The sequence below is a fragment of the Kryptolebias marmoratus genome, linkage group LG2, assembly GCF_001649575.2.
Source record: "Kryptolebias marmoratus isolate JLee-2015 linkage group LG2, ASM164957v2, whole genome shotgun sequence".
Classification (NCBI taxonomy): domain Eukaryota; kingdom Metazoa; phylum Chordata; class Actinopteri; order Cyprinodontiformes; family Rivulidae; genus Kryptolebias; species Kryptolebias marmoratus.
In genome coordinates this window covers 20,119,733-20,135,374 of record NC_051431.1, presented here as the reverse complement: position 1 = coordinate 20,135,374, position 15,642 = coordinate 20,119,733, and the positions used below count along the sequence as shown (strand labels likewise).

The 15,642-nt window shown below is 40.9% G+C and overlaps 2 protein-coding genes across 3 annotated transcripts in view; one reads left to right on the top strand and one right to left on the bottom strand.

The window, feature by feature from the left end:
• LOC108238124 (dapper homolog 3) overlaps positions 1-10,318 on the top strand; it is a 12,409-nt gene extending 2,091 nt beyond the window's left edge. Inside the window, exons 2-4 of the mRNA XM_017419994.3 lie at positions 6,718-6,850; positions 7,225-7,332; positions 8,736-10,318. Coding sequence (XP_017275483.1) covers positions 6,718-6,850; positions 7,225-7,332; positions 8,736-10,219 — 1,725 coding nt within the window. The 3' untranslated portion in view covers positions 10,220-10,318. The remainder of the gene's footprint in view (positions 1-6,717; positions 6,851-7,224; positions 7,333-8,735) is intronic.
• A 1,490-nt stretch (positions 10,319-11,808) lies between these two features.
• On the bottom strand, positions 11,809-15,569 carry LOC108238127 (C5a anaphylatoxin chemotactic receptor 1). 2 transcript variants are annotated; one of them, XM_037982002.1, is made up of 2 exons: positions 15,538-15,569; positions 11,809-14,092 (listed from the first exon to the last, which is right to left on the bottom strand). In XM_037982002.1, exon 2 carries the CDS (start codon positions 14,078-14,080, stop codon positions 13,037-13,039), a length of 1,044 nt encoding a protein of 347 aa, XP_037837930.1. In that variant the 5' UTR covers positions 14,081-14,092; positions 15,538-15,569; the 3' UTR covers positions 11,809-13,036. The 2 variants fall into 2 exon arrangements, with proteins under 2 accessions (XP_037837930.1, XP_017275490.1); XM_017420001.3 differs by lacking the exon at positions 15,538-15,569 and adding an exon at positions 14,288-14,442.
• Positions 15,570-15,642: the final 73 nt, after the last annotated feature.

The window sequence follows — 15,642 nt, the reverse complement described above, 5'->3', positions numbered from 1 at the left end:
TTTTTTTTTTTTGCGCCTAATTCTCTGTTCGGCTGCTCCATCAGTTATAGTGCCACGGTGGGAAGCCATTTTTAAAGGGGATGGAGGAGAAATGAAATCATCCGCCTCCTCTCCACACCTTCTTCCTCTGTCTTCCCCGCTTCCTCCCCTCCTCCTCCTCCTCCTCCTCTCCTCCGCCGGTGGCCCAACAAAAGGCGCATATGGAGCAGAATACTAATGACAGAGGCCTCGGTCAGATGATGATGAGGAGGAGGAGGATGAGGCGCACAGAAGTGGCCTTGTGCGCGCACGGCACGATGATGTGGGCGCTGGGACCTGACTCTGCATCAGAGGTGGAGAATTTGCTCCAACATTCTGTTCGAAATAGCATTAACTCAAATTGAATTTTAAAAAGCTGCATGACGGCCATGTGTTTCCAATGACTCCAGGAGCTCTAGCCTCACCTCTTTTTTTTTCAACTCTCTTTTTTAACGATTTGTTTCATAAACTGCTCTGCTCATCTGTGCGTGTTGGTCATTACACTGGAAACACCTTGGAGGGTTTTTTTTTGTTTTGTCTTGTTTTTCTGCGTGACTTGGCTCTAAATGAACCCTCAAGTTGAGTTTTCATAAATATCAGGTCACCATCTGCGACCAATCCAAATCCAACCCCCCCCCCAAAATCTCATCTTCCGTATTGGTTCAAGTCTGCAACGTGTGACACAGAAACGTTTGACCCAAGAGACCGCATGTGTGTGTGTCTGTGCGTGTGTGTATCTGTGTTGAATGTGGGCCCCAGACAGGGTGAGGGGCCTTTTTCTCCTGGATACAGTGAGTGAGTGTGTGGTGATGAAGGTGCTGACAGCTGCGGGACGCCAGACAGCAGCTGAGAAAGCATAAAACTCTGAGCTCCCTCTCAGCAACCCTGCTGAGTGTGTTTGGAGAGGGTGGAAGAGATTATATGAATTGTGCATGATTTTGTGACACACATCCATTGGCGGGTGAGAGTTTGAGTTTGAAGTGTGATATCATCTGGACTGGCTCACTGGACCTAAGTGTTTGATTATTATTAGTGTGGGTGTGGGTGTGTGTGCGTGCGCGTGCATTTAATGAAGACATTCTGCCAGATTGTGTCGTCAGCCATCAGCTTGTTTGTGTCCTTGAGTCAAGGCAGCCGGACATCAGTCATTAAGGACAGATCATTTGCGTCAAACAGCTGGTTCCTTCCTTTAATTTGCTGTAGCAGGCAAATTAAAATCTGAAGCTGTTTGCTCTGTTCTTCTTTGTAAAAGGAGTCTCTGTAGAAAGCATCCAGCATGTCCTTGAAAGTATTTTCGAAGCTTTTAAACAAAGTCACTTTTGCATCAGACAGTTATGACAGCAATAGACTGGCAGTGTTTGAACACGGCCCACAATTTGTTGCAATACGTTCCACGTGGAACATGTTGCAAATCAGAACGTGTTAAATGTACCTGATCAGAGTAACGGACGCAACTCTGAATCAAAAGTAACGCTGTATCAAAATCCATGAAAAACACTATCTTGTGGATTACGTTTGCACCAGATGCACTGAACATGTTCCATTCTGCAATACATGTTTGGTGCAGCCGGGCTGGACAGTGGTGGACTTGTTGCCTCGACAAGAAGGATCAGGGTTCAAAGGGTCTTCGTGTGTGCAGTTTGTAGTATCTCACTGGGCTGCTACTCTTAGAGACTAGTTGATGACTCAAAATTGTGAAACAATACGCAAACTTTAAGTTTCAGTGTCACTGAATTTTGTGTTTGCAACCAGCAAGCTGTGCAGCCAAGTTATGCATGTGCACAGCTTAGACCATGCACATTATTTTGTTGTCCTCCTCCACCAACCTCAGCTTGGTTTGTACCCACCTTGGCTGCCTTCCACATGTTTATGACTTAATCTACTGAAGTACACTTCTGAGCTTCAGATAGGCAGATTTGTTATCATTAACATTGTTTTTAGACGTGGACATTCATGGCTGTAGCCTGTGATGAACTGGCAACCTGTGCAGCGGGCACCCCAATTTTTACCAGTTTATCTAAGATAAGTACCATCTCCCCACAATTCTGAACAGGGTTAATCGGGTATACAAAAAATATAAGGATGGATGTTTCACACAGATCGTATAATGATACACCACGGATTGTGTCATAAGTCTAGTCTACAGTATGAATAACCGTAGACATCTACGTAACCATCTAATGCAAAAGTGACTCAGTATAAGTTTATAAAATAGCATTTGCAATGGCCTGCTGTGAAATATTTTAGCTCTGAGTTGCTTTAATTGGCCGTAGTCAGCACTGGATTAGGTTCCAGTCTGACTAGTCATTATTTCTACTCCCCCATGAGAATTTCTCCCTCATTCTCCAATTTGAGATTGTTCTGACCACAGTCTGCAGCAGTTGATTTACTGACTGCTGTAACAACTCCACAGACCTCCACTTCAAACAATCCGAGCTATCCCTTTAAATGAACTCTGAGGAGGTTCCTCATCTCTCAGTCACATGAGCGCTGAGGGCAGCCTGCTTCATGTCTATTTAGAAATTCTTTTCAACTCCCTCTGCCTTCTATAAGCCACTGTAGGAGAGTCAAGAGTGTACTTATATAAACACTGGGAGTGAGCAGAATAGCTCCTTTGTCAAACTAGAATGTAGGAATTATGAAGGAAGCACTTGCATCGCTGAAATAAAGCATTTAAAATATGTCCTAGTGCTTGTAAAAATAAGAGATCAGAAGTTGAGTCGAGTGATGGGGTGGGGGGCAGGGTGTATTCTGAGTGTGGTATGTGTGTGTGTGTGTGTCCGGCCTCCCACAGACTTCGGCTCTGTGTGGATTCAGTCACAACATTGCTTTAATTACATAGGGTCGAGTGTGTGTGGCGTCATGCCCTCTCTGCCCTGGTCCAAAAGGTTTCTACATCCTCAAAGTGTTGTTTAAAAAAACAAACCTGATCTGAACGCAGAATGTTTCATGGCTACAGTGGTCCTCACAGTGCAAAATGTTGCAGTATTACAATGACGGCTCAAAAGTTGAGCAATGACTAATTTTTTCCTTACTGGTTCTCTTACTGGAACTCGACGCTTGTTACGTCACAATGAACACAGCCGACACTCTCCACTTAGCTAAAAAACCTTATAAGGCGTAGGGAAGGACAAGGGAGCAGACTAAAGAAGGGAGAGGTTTGCGCGTTTCGTGCTGGAAATTTCTGGATTGAAACTTATTGCAAACTATATTTTCTGCTGTACTTTCACATCTTTACTTTTGTCTTTCTTTTGGTTAGGGTTCAGACTTAAAGTCTGTAGGTCAAAAGTAAAATAGATAAAGATCTGACTTGTGACACTGCAATAATTTTTTAGATTTTAGTCAAACATGCCTATTTACATGATTTATATGAAAACTGGATCATCTAACTCCACTGGTTCCAAATATTCAATTTATAACTCACAAAATAACAGTGGCAGAGACTTGTGGCCTCTAACTGTTGGTAATTGATGTATACAAACACTTTAATAGGCCAATTAAACAAAGGCATAATGTCACCACAAACATTTTCTGCAACAATGGCACAATTTTGTCTATTTATAGATATTTTAAACATTTGCAACTAATTCTGTTATAAGCGGTTAATTGTAAACATATTTAGATTTCTAGAGATTGTATCAGACCCCCCACTTGAGGTTTCATGAGCCACAGCAGGGTCCTGACCCCAGCTTTAGGAACCACTGCTTTAAAACATTACCAGCTGTTAGCCGGCAATAGATCTATTCTACGATCCTTTTTAAAACAGCCACAGTCTGAACATGTCTGCTTTTTCTGTCGTCCACAAAACTCTTTGGAGTGATGGATTTACTGGGTGTCATTATGCAGTTACTGATAAGACGTCCCGCCTATTTATCTTTTGTGTTTAAAGGTTTAAAATTTTCCATTTTTCATGTACAGATTGAAGTGCCTGAATGTTTTATCTCAAGTCAAATCACCATTTTTTTTTTTTTTAGCTGTAATGCAGTTCTGTTTTCAACTGGATTCACTTGAGCCATATCCTGCTCCATTAAAAATGCAGGTGGACCTGATGTTTGCTTCCCGGTGGTGTAACAGCTCCAAGGCTAAGTGAGTTTGGCTGAACCATGTCCATCGTCTTCCACATCCCCCACCTACATGGTGAACAGGATGCAGTAAAACAGCAGCGCCACAGTACTCACAGTGTGAAAGAGCCTGAGTGAGATCAGTCTTAATGGTGCTGTCAAACCCGCAAAATAAACGGAACTCCAGTGTGAAAAGCAACTGGTTTGTTCATCCAGAAAGATTAGTTTGTCGCCAGGATTATAACAGTTTATAAACCAGCATTATCTACAATGTGTGCATGCGTCCAAGAATCGGTGGCAAACAATTGATTGTGCGAAGCAGAATCAATAATCAGTTGGTTTCCAATAGCCTCCCCTCCTCCAGGCCACGTATTTACCCCACCACCCTGCCAGCAGCCAAAACAAAGCTTTCCACTCAAAACATATTGATGCATCAACGCTAACGCTTTGTGTACAGTAAGACAATGACCCGGCTTGTCGAGACAAAGAGACGACAGTGTTTGGGGTTAAGAGGTCATGTTGGAAGCATAGCTTGGAATATTTGCCCTACAACAGCAGATATTTGCACTGAGGCCACAAATAGGACAAAGCAGGGCGAGCAGTTAGGAGTCTGGAGCCCTGAGGTAAATGACGCCGAGCGTAAGATTTCTGAGTGACACTGTGAAACCGTTTGATAAAGCGTGCACAGACATGATAAGAATCAGGATGTTTTTAGCAAAAAAAAAAAAAAAAAAGATAATGCGGGGGATGGGAATGTTTTCTTGTGGGTGTTTAGTCATCAATGTATTATTTTTTTATTTTTTACCCTTTGAGCTGGACTAAACATGTTCGGACTCCGTGAAATGAGTCTAAAAGGAATCAGTGTTTGTATTATTTTCACACACAAAAAAAATTAGAAATCTGTCTAGATGACCGTCTTCCAGGAAAAAAAAGGGGTTAAAATGCCATATAATGAGCTGCTGGATGATTTTTTATCAGCTGTAATACTCACAATGTACATTCCTGGTGGCAGTGTTTGATTTGTCTCTGGGAAACGATGACAGTGGCTGGGGAAGAGTGGGAGCGTGTTGCAGCAGGAGCAATTATCTGGCAGGCGCTTCATTACAGAAGGTTTGCGATGTAGGAAAAGTGTCATATTTTCATGAGGACATCCTCAATCTTCTGGTATTAAAATATCCTACAAGCAATATTGGCACCAACAAACAGAGGGGCCCTTGTGGGTGTGTGTGCGTGTGTGTGTGTTGTGTTGGTATTACTCATATTGTGGGGACCTTCTTTTAACATCTAATGAGGACCTGCACACTTACAGGGACAAAAAGAAAGCCCTCAAAGGTATTTAATTCTGAAATACAGAGATGTGTCACGGTTAGTCTGAAGGTTAGATGAGGACAAGAAATAACTGTGTCTAATATCGTAGGTCAGAGTAATGTCCTCTGAAGTCACAGATGCACAGCAGTGTGTGTTAGCCCATGCAGACAAGCTTGTATGTAAGTGTCTCCAGCTGTTAGTGTGCATGTCAGATGATGGCAACATGACACTGGAGAAAAATGGCAAGCTGGTCAGAGACACAAGTCAAATTTTATTTTCAGTGCGTGCATGTTTGTGTGAGTACGTAAGGTCCAAGCCCTGTTCAAGATGTCAGAACAAGGTAGAAAACAAGACATCAATATGTTTTCAATTCACTTTTGCCTGTATGAGTCAGCGTGTCTGATTGTACATCTGGATAGTATGTACCTAAGTGTGCGAACTCCCCCAGCCACATAAAAGAACATCCCCTCCCCTTCAGCGAGCTTTGAATTATTCATGTTTCAACTGTCTGCTTCCCACACGAGCCTCCCTGAACACTGAAGCCCAGTGTCAGATATGGCTGCTTCAGTTATGTACAGTGGTGACCCCAAATGGCCACATTTGCATATTTATTTTGAAACTAGCTTTGCAACAAATTGCATTTTGAATGAAGGGTTTATTTGTTTGACCCCCCTTTAGCTATTTTCTTCCAGTTGTAGAAAAGAAATGAGAATTGATGAATTGACAGTAATTCTACCAGTTTATTTCAGGTAGTTTATTTGTAGCATAATGCAGCTTAGGAAAGATTTATTTTTCTTTTGGGGTTCATGTGAATCAGTTTATTTCCCACACAGCTCATATATGCTGAAACAGACGAGCAGCTCTGAACAGGGTGCTAATAAGTTGCTTGAATGCCAAAAAAATAGGAGGTGAAGGATACAGCTGTGCCTCGGTTGACAGCATTTCCAAATGGAAGCATCACTTCTTGATGGAATATACATTGTCTGCTGCACTGCATGGCAAAGCTGTAAACAAAGACCTTGTTTTATCTAGTAGTGCTCAACCTATATGTAAGTCTTATCTTTTACCACACCAGGTTATTGTCGTTTTTATATTTGCTAAAGTTGATAAGCTGTGGCAGCCCCAGACACAAGCAATTACACGTTTGCGTTTCTTTCATGGCACCAGGCGTTAAAAATAAATAGTTAAGGTGCAGGTCCTGTTTAAACTGTTTCCATTTGTTACTAAAACTGCTAATTGTTGCTTCTCGGTGTCTAATTAAAGATTGCTAATCAACAGTGCAATTAAACAGAGGGAGCACGTAAACAGTCTGGGTGCATTTGTGTTTCAGAGTGCTCTTCAGAGTTCTCCGTGGGGCTTAATGCAGGCGTTGGAACAGCAGGTGGAGGAGCTGAAGATCGACACCGGCGATGGCTGCTGTGATGGAGCTCACAGAGACAACGGCGACAGTCGGCCGAGTTCTGGTACTCCCACTGTTTAAAAGCTTCTCTGTCATCGCAGCTCTGTCAGGCGTGTAATTAAGAACTTTCTAAATGCAAATGCACACTGTAATTTTGTTTTATCCAATAATTCAACTGAGTATATGTTTGTATAAAATTGTTGCTTTATCTTGCTTTCCTGATGCTTTTCAGAATATACTGGAATTAACTTTTTTATTTACCTCTGCTTATCTTGTTTATTCACGCTCCAGTAGCTTGTAATTTCGTCTGGTGGCTTATTTGTAAAGCGTGCTGAGAGACCGCCTGCAACTTGCTGGGATTGTGTTTTAGAAACAAAAAGCAGCGATAATAAATATGACAGATGTCTTTTTTGGGTCTCTAATTTGGCTTTCCTTTAGGATTCTATGAGTCGAGTGAGGGTCAGTCACCCAAAGGAAAATCTTTGTCTGCTGAGGCCTCAGAAACCGTCTCTTCATGCACTTACACTGAAAGGTCCAAGTCTGTAGGTAAGAGTAAGCATAGAGATGTCCAGAAGAATAGATTTTCTTTTTTTTATTATTTTTAAGCTTTATTTAACCAGGTAGATCTCGTTGAAATTTTAAAAATCTCTTTTCCGTGTTCTGCACATTTTCAGTTTGGAAAAGCACCATTTTTAATTGAATCGATAATCTTTGTTTTGTTTTGTTTTTCATTGTAATTTACAGCATTCACATTTTCCTTTTACAAACAAAAAATACATAACCTTTAGTATCAAAACTTATCTTTGAGCATGATTATTTTTACTTGTTCAAATCTAATAAGCTGAGTGAAATAATGTGCATAAAACTTTGTAAAGTGTCTTAAATGAAATGGATAAAAAAGGTGCATCCAGATTTGACTACTATAGAGACATAAATACAAATTAATTGAAACACAACTGGCAAGTAATGCTTCAAATCTGAATGGGAGAACGTGCAAGATAGCATAGGTTCATATTTCTTCCTACTCTATTTTGAACATTGGATTACTGTTAGTGAAGTATTGCTTTTTTGTTTGTGTGTGTGTTATTAACTTAATTATATATATATATATATATATATATATATATATATATATATATATATATATATATATATATATTATGCAATTTAAAAATTGCAAAATCCGGATGAAAATTTAATCAAAATTTGTTCATTAGATTTTAAGTTATCTTGCTAACAGACAGACAGACGGACAGACAAACAAAGCAACACTACTAAAAACCTAACCTCCTTGGCAGAAGTAATAAATAGCCAACCCCAAACCCTTCCTGGGGAAAGAAAATCACTTTGAAGTGTGCTAATAAAGAAAATAACAAATCAAAATCTACATTTCTGCATCATCCAAAATAAGCTAGGCTAAAGTTATGACTCCATTGTTACTGGTATTATTTGTTTCATCACTCATTTATCTTTTGTCTTTACAATGTTTTGAACATTTGGATTTAAATATTTTGCTCAGATGTTCATTGTTTTTAAGGGAGTATTCCTAACAGTTATTGATACCTTCAATCCGGCTTTTTTATGCTTTAAACATTTGCAAAATGCTGACTTAACCATCAGAAGTCATAGTTTAATCCTAATTTCCCTATAAGCGTGTTAGCTTCCTGACATTGTAACATTATAAAAACTCCAAATTGCCACTACTGTGAGCATAGAATCAGACTGATATTTTTATTTAGTAAAGATCAACTCTTTTTATCTCCAAAACAATGCAGTCTCACACCATAAAACATGGTTGTGACTTTTATTTCTCATCAGGAATCACTCCTCTCTTGTTAAATGAAATAATTTGTAATAAAAGAGTAACAAAAGGACTATGTGACTTTTTTTAATTTTTTTAATCTTGTCTCTATATCTTGGCTTGATGCATTGTTGCTTTCTGTATTTAGGAGACACCCTCATGCTGAACGGAGAGTTTGAAGTGCCAGTTCTACGACCCAGTCTGCCCCGCTCTTTCTCTGCCCCTCACCCGCCTCTGGAGGGTATCCTTGAGGAGGAACTAGCAGTGGCCTCCTGGCAGTGGGACCCCGCCTGGTATCGACAGCCTGCAACGGATCAAGTCACCAAGGAGGACTTCCAGCAGGCTTTGAGGGTAGAGGGTTACATCCTGAGTCTCATCCAGCGCCATACCTTATCACCCCGGCCGTGTCAGCCTCGCACCACCCTGACCCCTGACCCCCCATACTGCGGTGCCTCCGGACACAGCTCCCAGCACAGGAGAAGTCCTTCTATAACCACAGAGCAATGCCTTCATGACCCCCACCCGGATCGTGTTGACCTATCGACAAACCCCAAGAGCCAGGAATGGGGTTGTGACCTGCTACAGGGGGAGGCTGGAGGAGGAGAGGCCCCATCTTTTGAGGAGGGGTGTTATTTGGCCCTGCCCTACCCCCAGTCTGGGCCACACTGCCTGACTGGGAGACTACCATCACCTCTGCCCTCTTTGGAACCAAATTGTGGTGTCGGGGCTCTTGACCTTTGCTGTGAATCCCCGTCTCCTCAACACTATTTGCATCCACAAAACCCTTCTTATCAAATGCACAATTTAGTAAGTGCTCAGTATATCCCTGGACAAGGCTGTCATGCTCCTGTGCGGTCTCCCAGACACTACAAACCGGAGCAGCCAAAGCCAAATCGAACCACAGTCTCTCCTGACCAATCCAACTCCAAGTCCAAAGCACCTAAAAAAAGTCACAATGACCGACAGAAATCCAAAAAAGCCAGCAGTAAAACCAGCCGATGCCAGTCTGAAAACAGCCTTCCAGGCCAGCGGGTGCTTCCTGAGAGAAGGTACAGCACAACAGAAAGCCGCCCAAGCCGAACCAGTCCTGCTCATAACCAAGGCCAGGTCGCTGGAACCCAGATTGGCAACAAGGGCCACAGCGGGAGCCGACGCTGGTGCTCTAATCTGGAGCTCAGCCAGGATGAAGGTGAAATCCAGACAGCGGTGCAGGCGCACAAGCGACCACCTCGAAAAGCTCGCCACGGTCACTCCTGCTCCCAGGTCCCTTCCCAACATCAGCACACTCAGCGCTGGCACCAGGACTCTCAGGGAAGAGCGCCTCTTTGTCAGGTGGAGGAGGGCTATGCCGGTGCCGCCCCCGCAGAGTCCGAGTCCAGCATAAGCGAGGTGTACTCCCCACCCTCCAGCTCGCTGTCCAGTGACTCAGATGAGAGCGGGGGGCTGGTGTGGCCCCAGCAGCTGCCACCTCGCCTCGCTTCTACCTCTTCTTCATCGTCTCCTTCACCACAGGCCTCTACAAACACCTCGGCACAGCCCAAAGCCTTCGTCAAGATCAAAGCGTCCCACGCTCTCAAAAAGAAGATTCTCAGATTCCGCTCAGGGTCTCTTAAAGTCATAACTACAGTATGAGAAATTGTCCAACCTGTTTTAAATCCATTGATCACCAATATATGACTTAAAAAAAACATAAGCAGCATAAAAGTTATTTCATTTAGCCACTGATCATAAGCCAAAAAAACCGGATAATTTCTTTACAGTGCACCTACCTCTACCTACAACATATTTTAATGAGAAATATCTACAATCAGCAAAATTAAAAATGTAGCTGGAGTCTGTATGGATTCAGTGTCCATTTCTTTTATTTCTACAAGCATTAGACTCTAGACAAATGGGCATCATCTTGTTCTAATGGATGATGATTCATGCAAAGTTACACTGTGCTGACATGGTACGCAACGCAACTAAGTGACGAAATATATTTACACTTTTTGTTTATGTTTGTTGCTTTTTAAGTTATAAAGCTATAGTTTTTTGGGTTGATTGGTCATAAAGATGGTCATTTAAAATACTATGCCACTGATATTATTTTAACCAAATTGGAGCAGTGTTTAGAGCTGTCACCTCGCAGTAAGTAGGTTGCAGGCCCCGACCTGGGGCCTTTCAGGATGGAGTTTGTATATTCTCCCTGTGCACACAGTTGTTTACTCCAGGTACACCAGTTTCCTCCCACAGACCAGAAACATGCATGTTAGGTTATTTGGTAGCTCTAAAAAAATGTCCCTAGGTGTGAGTGGGAATGGTTGTTTGTCTCGTTTGTCTCTATGTGGCTCTGGGATGGACTTGCGACCTGTCCAGGGTGTCCCCCATGTCTCTCACACAGTGATGGCTGGAGATGGCCACCAGCTCCCCGTGACCTGGAAAGGACAAGCAGGTAAAGAAAATGGATGGATGGATGTTTTAGGTCCGTGGTGCTGACAGGTAAACTTGTAAAAGGACAGTAGTATGTTGTTACACCTGAAAATATTCCTAAAAGTATTCCTAAAATGTCACCTTTGGCCCACTTTGATGATCAGTTCTGTTTGAACTCACATTCTTGTGAAGTATACCTGTTATTTGGAATTACTTACCTGGAAGTGGACATTGTTCCATAAATTTATTGGGACGTTGTTTAAAATAGAAAATCACATATAAGAAAACACTAATTACATAGAGGATTGGTTTATGTTGTACTCAGTGAACAGCCTCAAGAAAAATATCTCAACTGTGCTGCAAAGATTACGTTTTTGTGTGTTCTTAAAGTTCACCCGGTGATAGTGAATCTTTGAACGGGGATCAGATGCATGTGACTTCAACGGTTCCTCAGCTCTAACTCTTGAGCAAACCACACTGACATCTACTGTTTATTAGTGCTCATCTGTAGCCAGCTGCTTATGGCACCAATAAGTGGAAGCTTCAATGTGCGTCGATAAAAGCTGTTTACACAGTATGTATACATTTATGCATGTGTCTGAAGTATTACTAAGAGCACAGTTTTAATTAAACACCTAAACACGCAAACACACTTTGTAAATATGGCTGTTTTTGTATATACCATCACGTGGCCTTTTTTTGGAACGAATGTAGCATGTAAAGTGTTATTTTCTCTCAACATTGACACTTTTTTGTACACCTTTTCTTTACTCTTTACAAACAAAATAAATGAGTGAGACTACACGTCATCAAAATAAAAAAAGTGGTTGTTCATTTATTTGAGAACTTTAACATATTAATTTTTACATTTCTTCTCTTTAAACTCACAGCGCTGATGTGTTTATTCACTTCAGTCCTTAGGACACACACACTTATACAAATTGCAGATTAAGCTACATTAAGAACAGATATTTAGTTCAGGTTCTGATTAAGTTTACTGCATTTAAGAAAACAGCTGTTGTTGAATGAAAATTTGTCTGTTCAAACATGAAAAATTCTATCGTTTTTTTAAAAAAGCGTTTGCTAAAACTTTAAGACCCTTGTTGCAGTCTATAAACTCATTTGCTATATATCTGGGAATAAATCTTTTTGTTGGTGAGAATCTTTAATAAAAAAGTAGAAAAAAGCTACCTTTTCAATTCAAGAAAATACAGTTTTAAACAGATATCTATTTAGCTTTTAACCAACAGATGTGACCATGAACCTTTTCGAACTAAATACTTGATTTGCAAAACATCTTACTTTACCTGAAATATCATGTTTGACCATGAAAAAATAAACACTGCCAGGTTAAATGTGTTCTAATGTGCATAAATATCAAACAGAATTTTAAAAAAAAATCAGAGTAAACACTTTTCACTTTAGAATCAGGTATTCTCGCTTGAGTAATATAAAATAAGCAAAATAGTCAAAAGTCTTGAAATTGAGCAAAAACACAATATTCATGTTTAGAAACTCGGCCAAAAGACAGACCCTTGAGAGATTTAGATTGTGTCTCCATCTTGAGGTTTGTAAAATGAACTGCTGCACGAATGATGAGACTATTTTCTGTCATCTCAACAAAAGAAGCGCATGTGATAAGAAAATCCTCTTGTGAAGTACATTACAGGACGTATTCTGTCAGCTATATAATTTATCAAAATGACCTTAAAAAAATTCTATTTCAACAAGAATTCTGAGGCAAAAGAAGAAGTGGTAGAGGTGTCGTTAGCGTTTTTGGTGTGAGACAAAGCTGCTGGAACATGCAGGATTGAGCAACAGTTCCTGATTTGCAACACTGAGTCAGTGCTGAAAACATTTGACACAACCCAACACAAGTGTCACATCAGATTTCCCCTTGCCCAAACTTTCAAAATCAGGTTTTACGTCATACATTTTTAATGGTCACTTTCAGGGCAAGTACGAAACTAAACTCACCTAATAAATCTCAAACACATGAGGGCAAATTGAACAGTAGTACAAAGTCAGCACCCTGCATCAGATTTTGGTCATGTCCTTGCTGGTGCTGGTGGTGGTGCTCTTGGTGTTATTGACGGCTTCGCTCCCCCTGGAGTGTGGCTCCTCGGTAATGAAGTGGAGGAAGTTGCGCAGGGAGCGGTTGACGCTGTCTTTGAAGCTTCGGCCCATGCACACATAGATCAGAGGGTTGAGGCAGCTGTTAAAATATGCCAAGCAAAGAGCCAAGACATGTGCGATGTAAAGCTTTGGGCTGTGAGGAGACGCTGCAGGGGTGTTCAAGTCGATGAAGTTTATGATGTGCAGGGGGACCCAGCAAAGGAAGAAGGTCAGCACCACGGCAACAATGACCTTCAAGGTTCGCTTGGACCGGGTCCGACCTCGTGACATTCCCCTCTGAGTGCTGCTGTACACCATAAGGTGACAAATGACAATAACCAGGAAGGGCAATATGAATCCCATGATGACCTGAAAGGAGGCGATGAACCAGACGCTGTTTCTAGGGTACGCCATCACGCACTCTGTCTTGTATTCACCTGCCTCTATGTGCAGGGCGTAGACAAACTGAGGGATGCTTCCTACCAGGGCCAGGCACCACACAGCCACACACCCGAAAGCAGCGTATGTGGGTCGCCTATTGTTCTGACACCAGATGGGTTTTTTCACTAGCATCAAGCGATCCAGGCTGATCAGAACCAGCTGCAGGACGCTGCAGTACATCACCAGGTAGAACAGGCCTTTGATCAGCGTGCAGGCCAGCGAACCAAAGTGCCAGTGGTCATCATGGGCTAGAGGGACCATGAGCAGCGGGAGGGAGAGGCAGCACAGAAAGTCAGCCAAAGCCAGGTTGAGGAACCAGATGGAGGTGACAGAGCGGGTCATGCAGAACCCCGTCACCCACAACACCACAGCGTTACCTGGGACTCCCAGGAGGACCACAAGGCCATAGAAGACCAGAGCCACTATTTGGATGGGTTGAATCTCAGGTTGAATCATGTCAGGAAATGGAGGCAGGGTCCAATTTTCAAATTCCAACAAGTCAGAAAGGTTATAATCTTGATCCATGGCTCATTAAAGCTGTAGGTGGAAAACATAACATTGTAAGCATTTATACTAAATTACAGACAACAACAAAAAAAAACCTAGAAAAGAAATGTTTTACCTAAAATAAATATATTCCACATTTCCACATAACACTTCCCTAAATCAACTAAATACATCCAAGCATCTATAATAAATTATCTCTTTTAATCTTAATAAATTTTAAATTACCTGTAATGTAGTTTTCAACTTTCGGCTGACTGGGCTGTTGATGTTGTATTCTCGCTGTTAGCAGGAAGTTGTGGAAGTGTTGCTGGGTTTTTTACATTTTATAACCTCAGCCCAATAGCATCTGCACACGCGCACGCACACACCCACTCACATACACACACATTTAGTTGCACAAGGTTTCTCACACAACTCCTATTGGCCCTTAAGATTAAGTCAGTGTGGTTATACAGAGACTAGGCAAATCTGAATATTGTAAATATTCTAGAACACTTGCAAAAGTCTTATTTTTTTGTTTAGATCATAATTGTGTTACTATACTTTGAAGCAAAGTACAACTTTTGTTAAAGGTATTTTATTATTTTGTCCATGAGACTTGTGTCACTTGTCTAAATTATATTTGTGCATTTTAATCTATAAACCACATATTTTATTCATAATACATTTTCATGATTTTACTTTTTTAAGTATTTTAGCATCAGTGTCTTGATTGTCATCTTTTCCATGATTCTGTTTTTTTTACTTCTGCTTTTATGCTTCCGTTTATCTAATACATATCATTAAGGTTACTTCCAGAAAATAGTGTTTAAAAAAAAATTATTATTATTTTTACTTTCAAGAAAAATATTTGCACAAACAAATATTTGATGAACTTTGTACCTGTTCTGTAAGTGTTCATGCTACACATTCCTGAAGACAAGAAGGTTTGAAAACTTTTTATATGAAATAAAAGCACAACGTGTGTTTTGTAATATAGTTACAATTTACATGGTAAGAAAAAAGGTTTTTGACATTACAAACAAAAGCACTGAAAGTAATATTTCCTGAATGTGACACAAGCTCACAGTTAAAACAAAAATAATTTCAAGCAGTTGGAGAGCAAATGCTTTATTCTCAACTTTAAAATAAACATTTTAGGTTATTTCTGAAATTCCATAAGTACAATTCACTCGAAAAACGCCTGTTTTTACTAATTAAAATCATCTGGAACCTGCTGATGTGGCTGGAGCTGCTCTCCTTTAAAACCACATCCAAGCCGTGTCTAGCTCGGCCCAGTGAGCAGCAAACACAGTTTCGAGTTATTTACTTCTGCATGCTAAAGAAATAAACAAGTAAATACTATGACAGGCTATACACTGCTCAAAAAAAGGACTTATGACAAAGGTATGAACTAACGTCTGCATTAGACAGAGAGACAATATACAGAAATGGAGCAAAAATGTGAATTAAAGTAAAGAAGTAAAGCATATTACCATGGAAGAGGTCTCCTTTGTGCATGTGGGTGTGTGTGTGTGTGCATGTTTTTAAAATAGAAGGTTCCAAAGGAAACGAAACCCAAACTCACACCATCAGCAAAA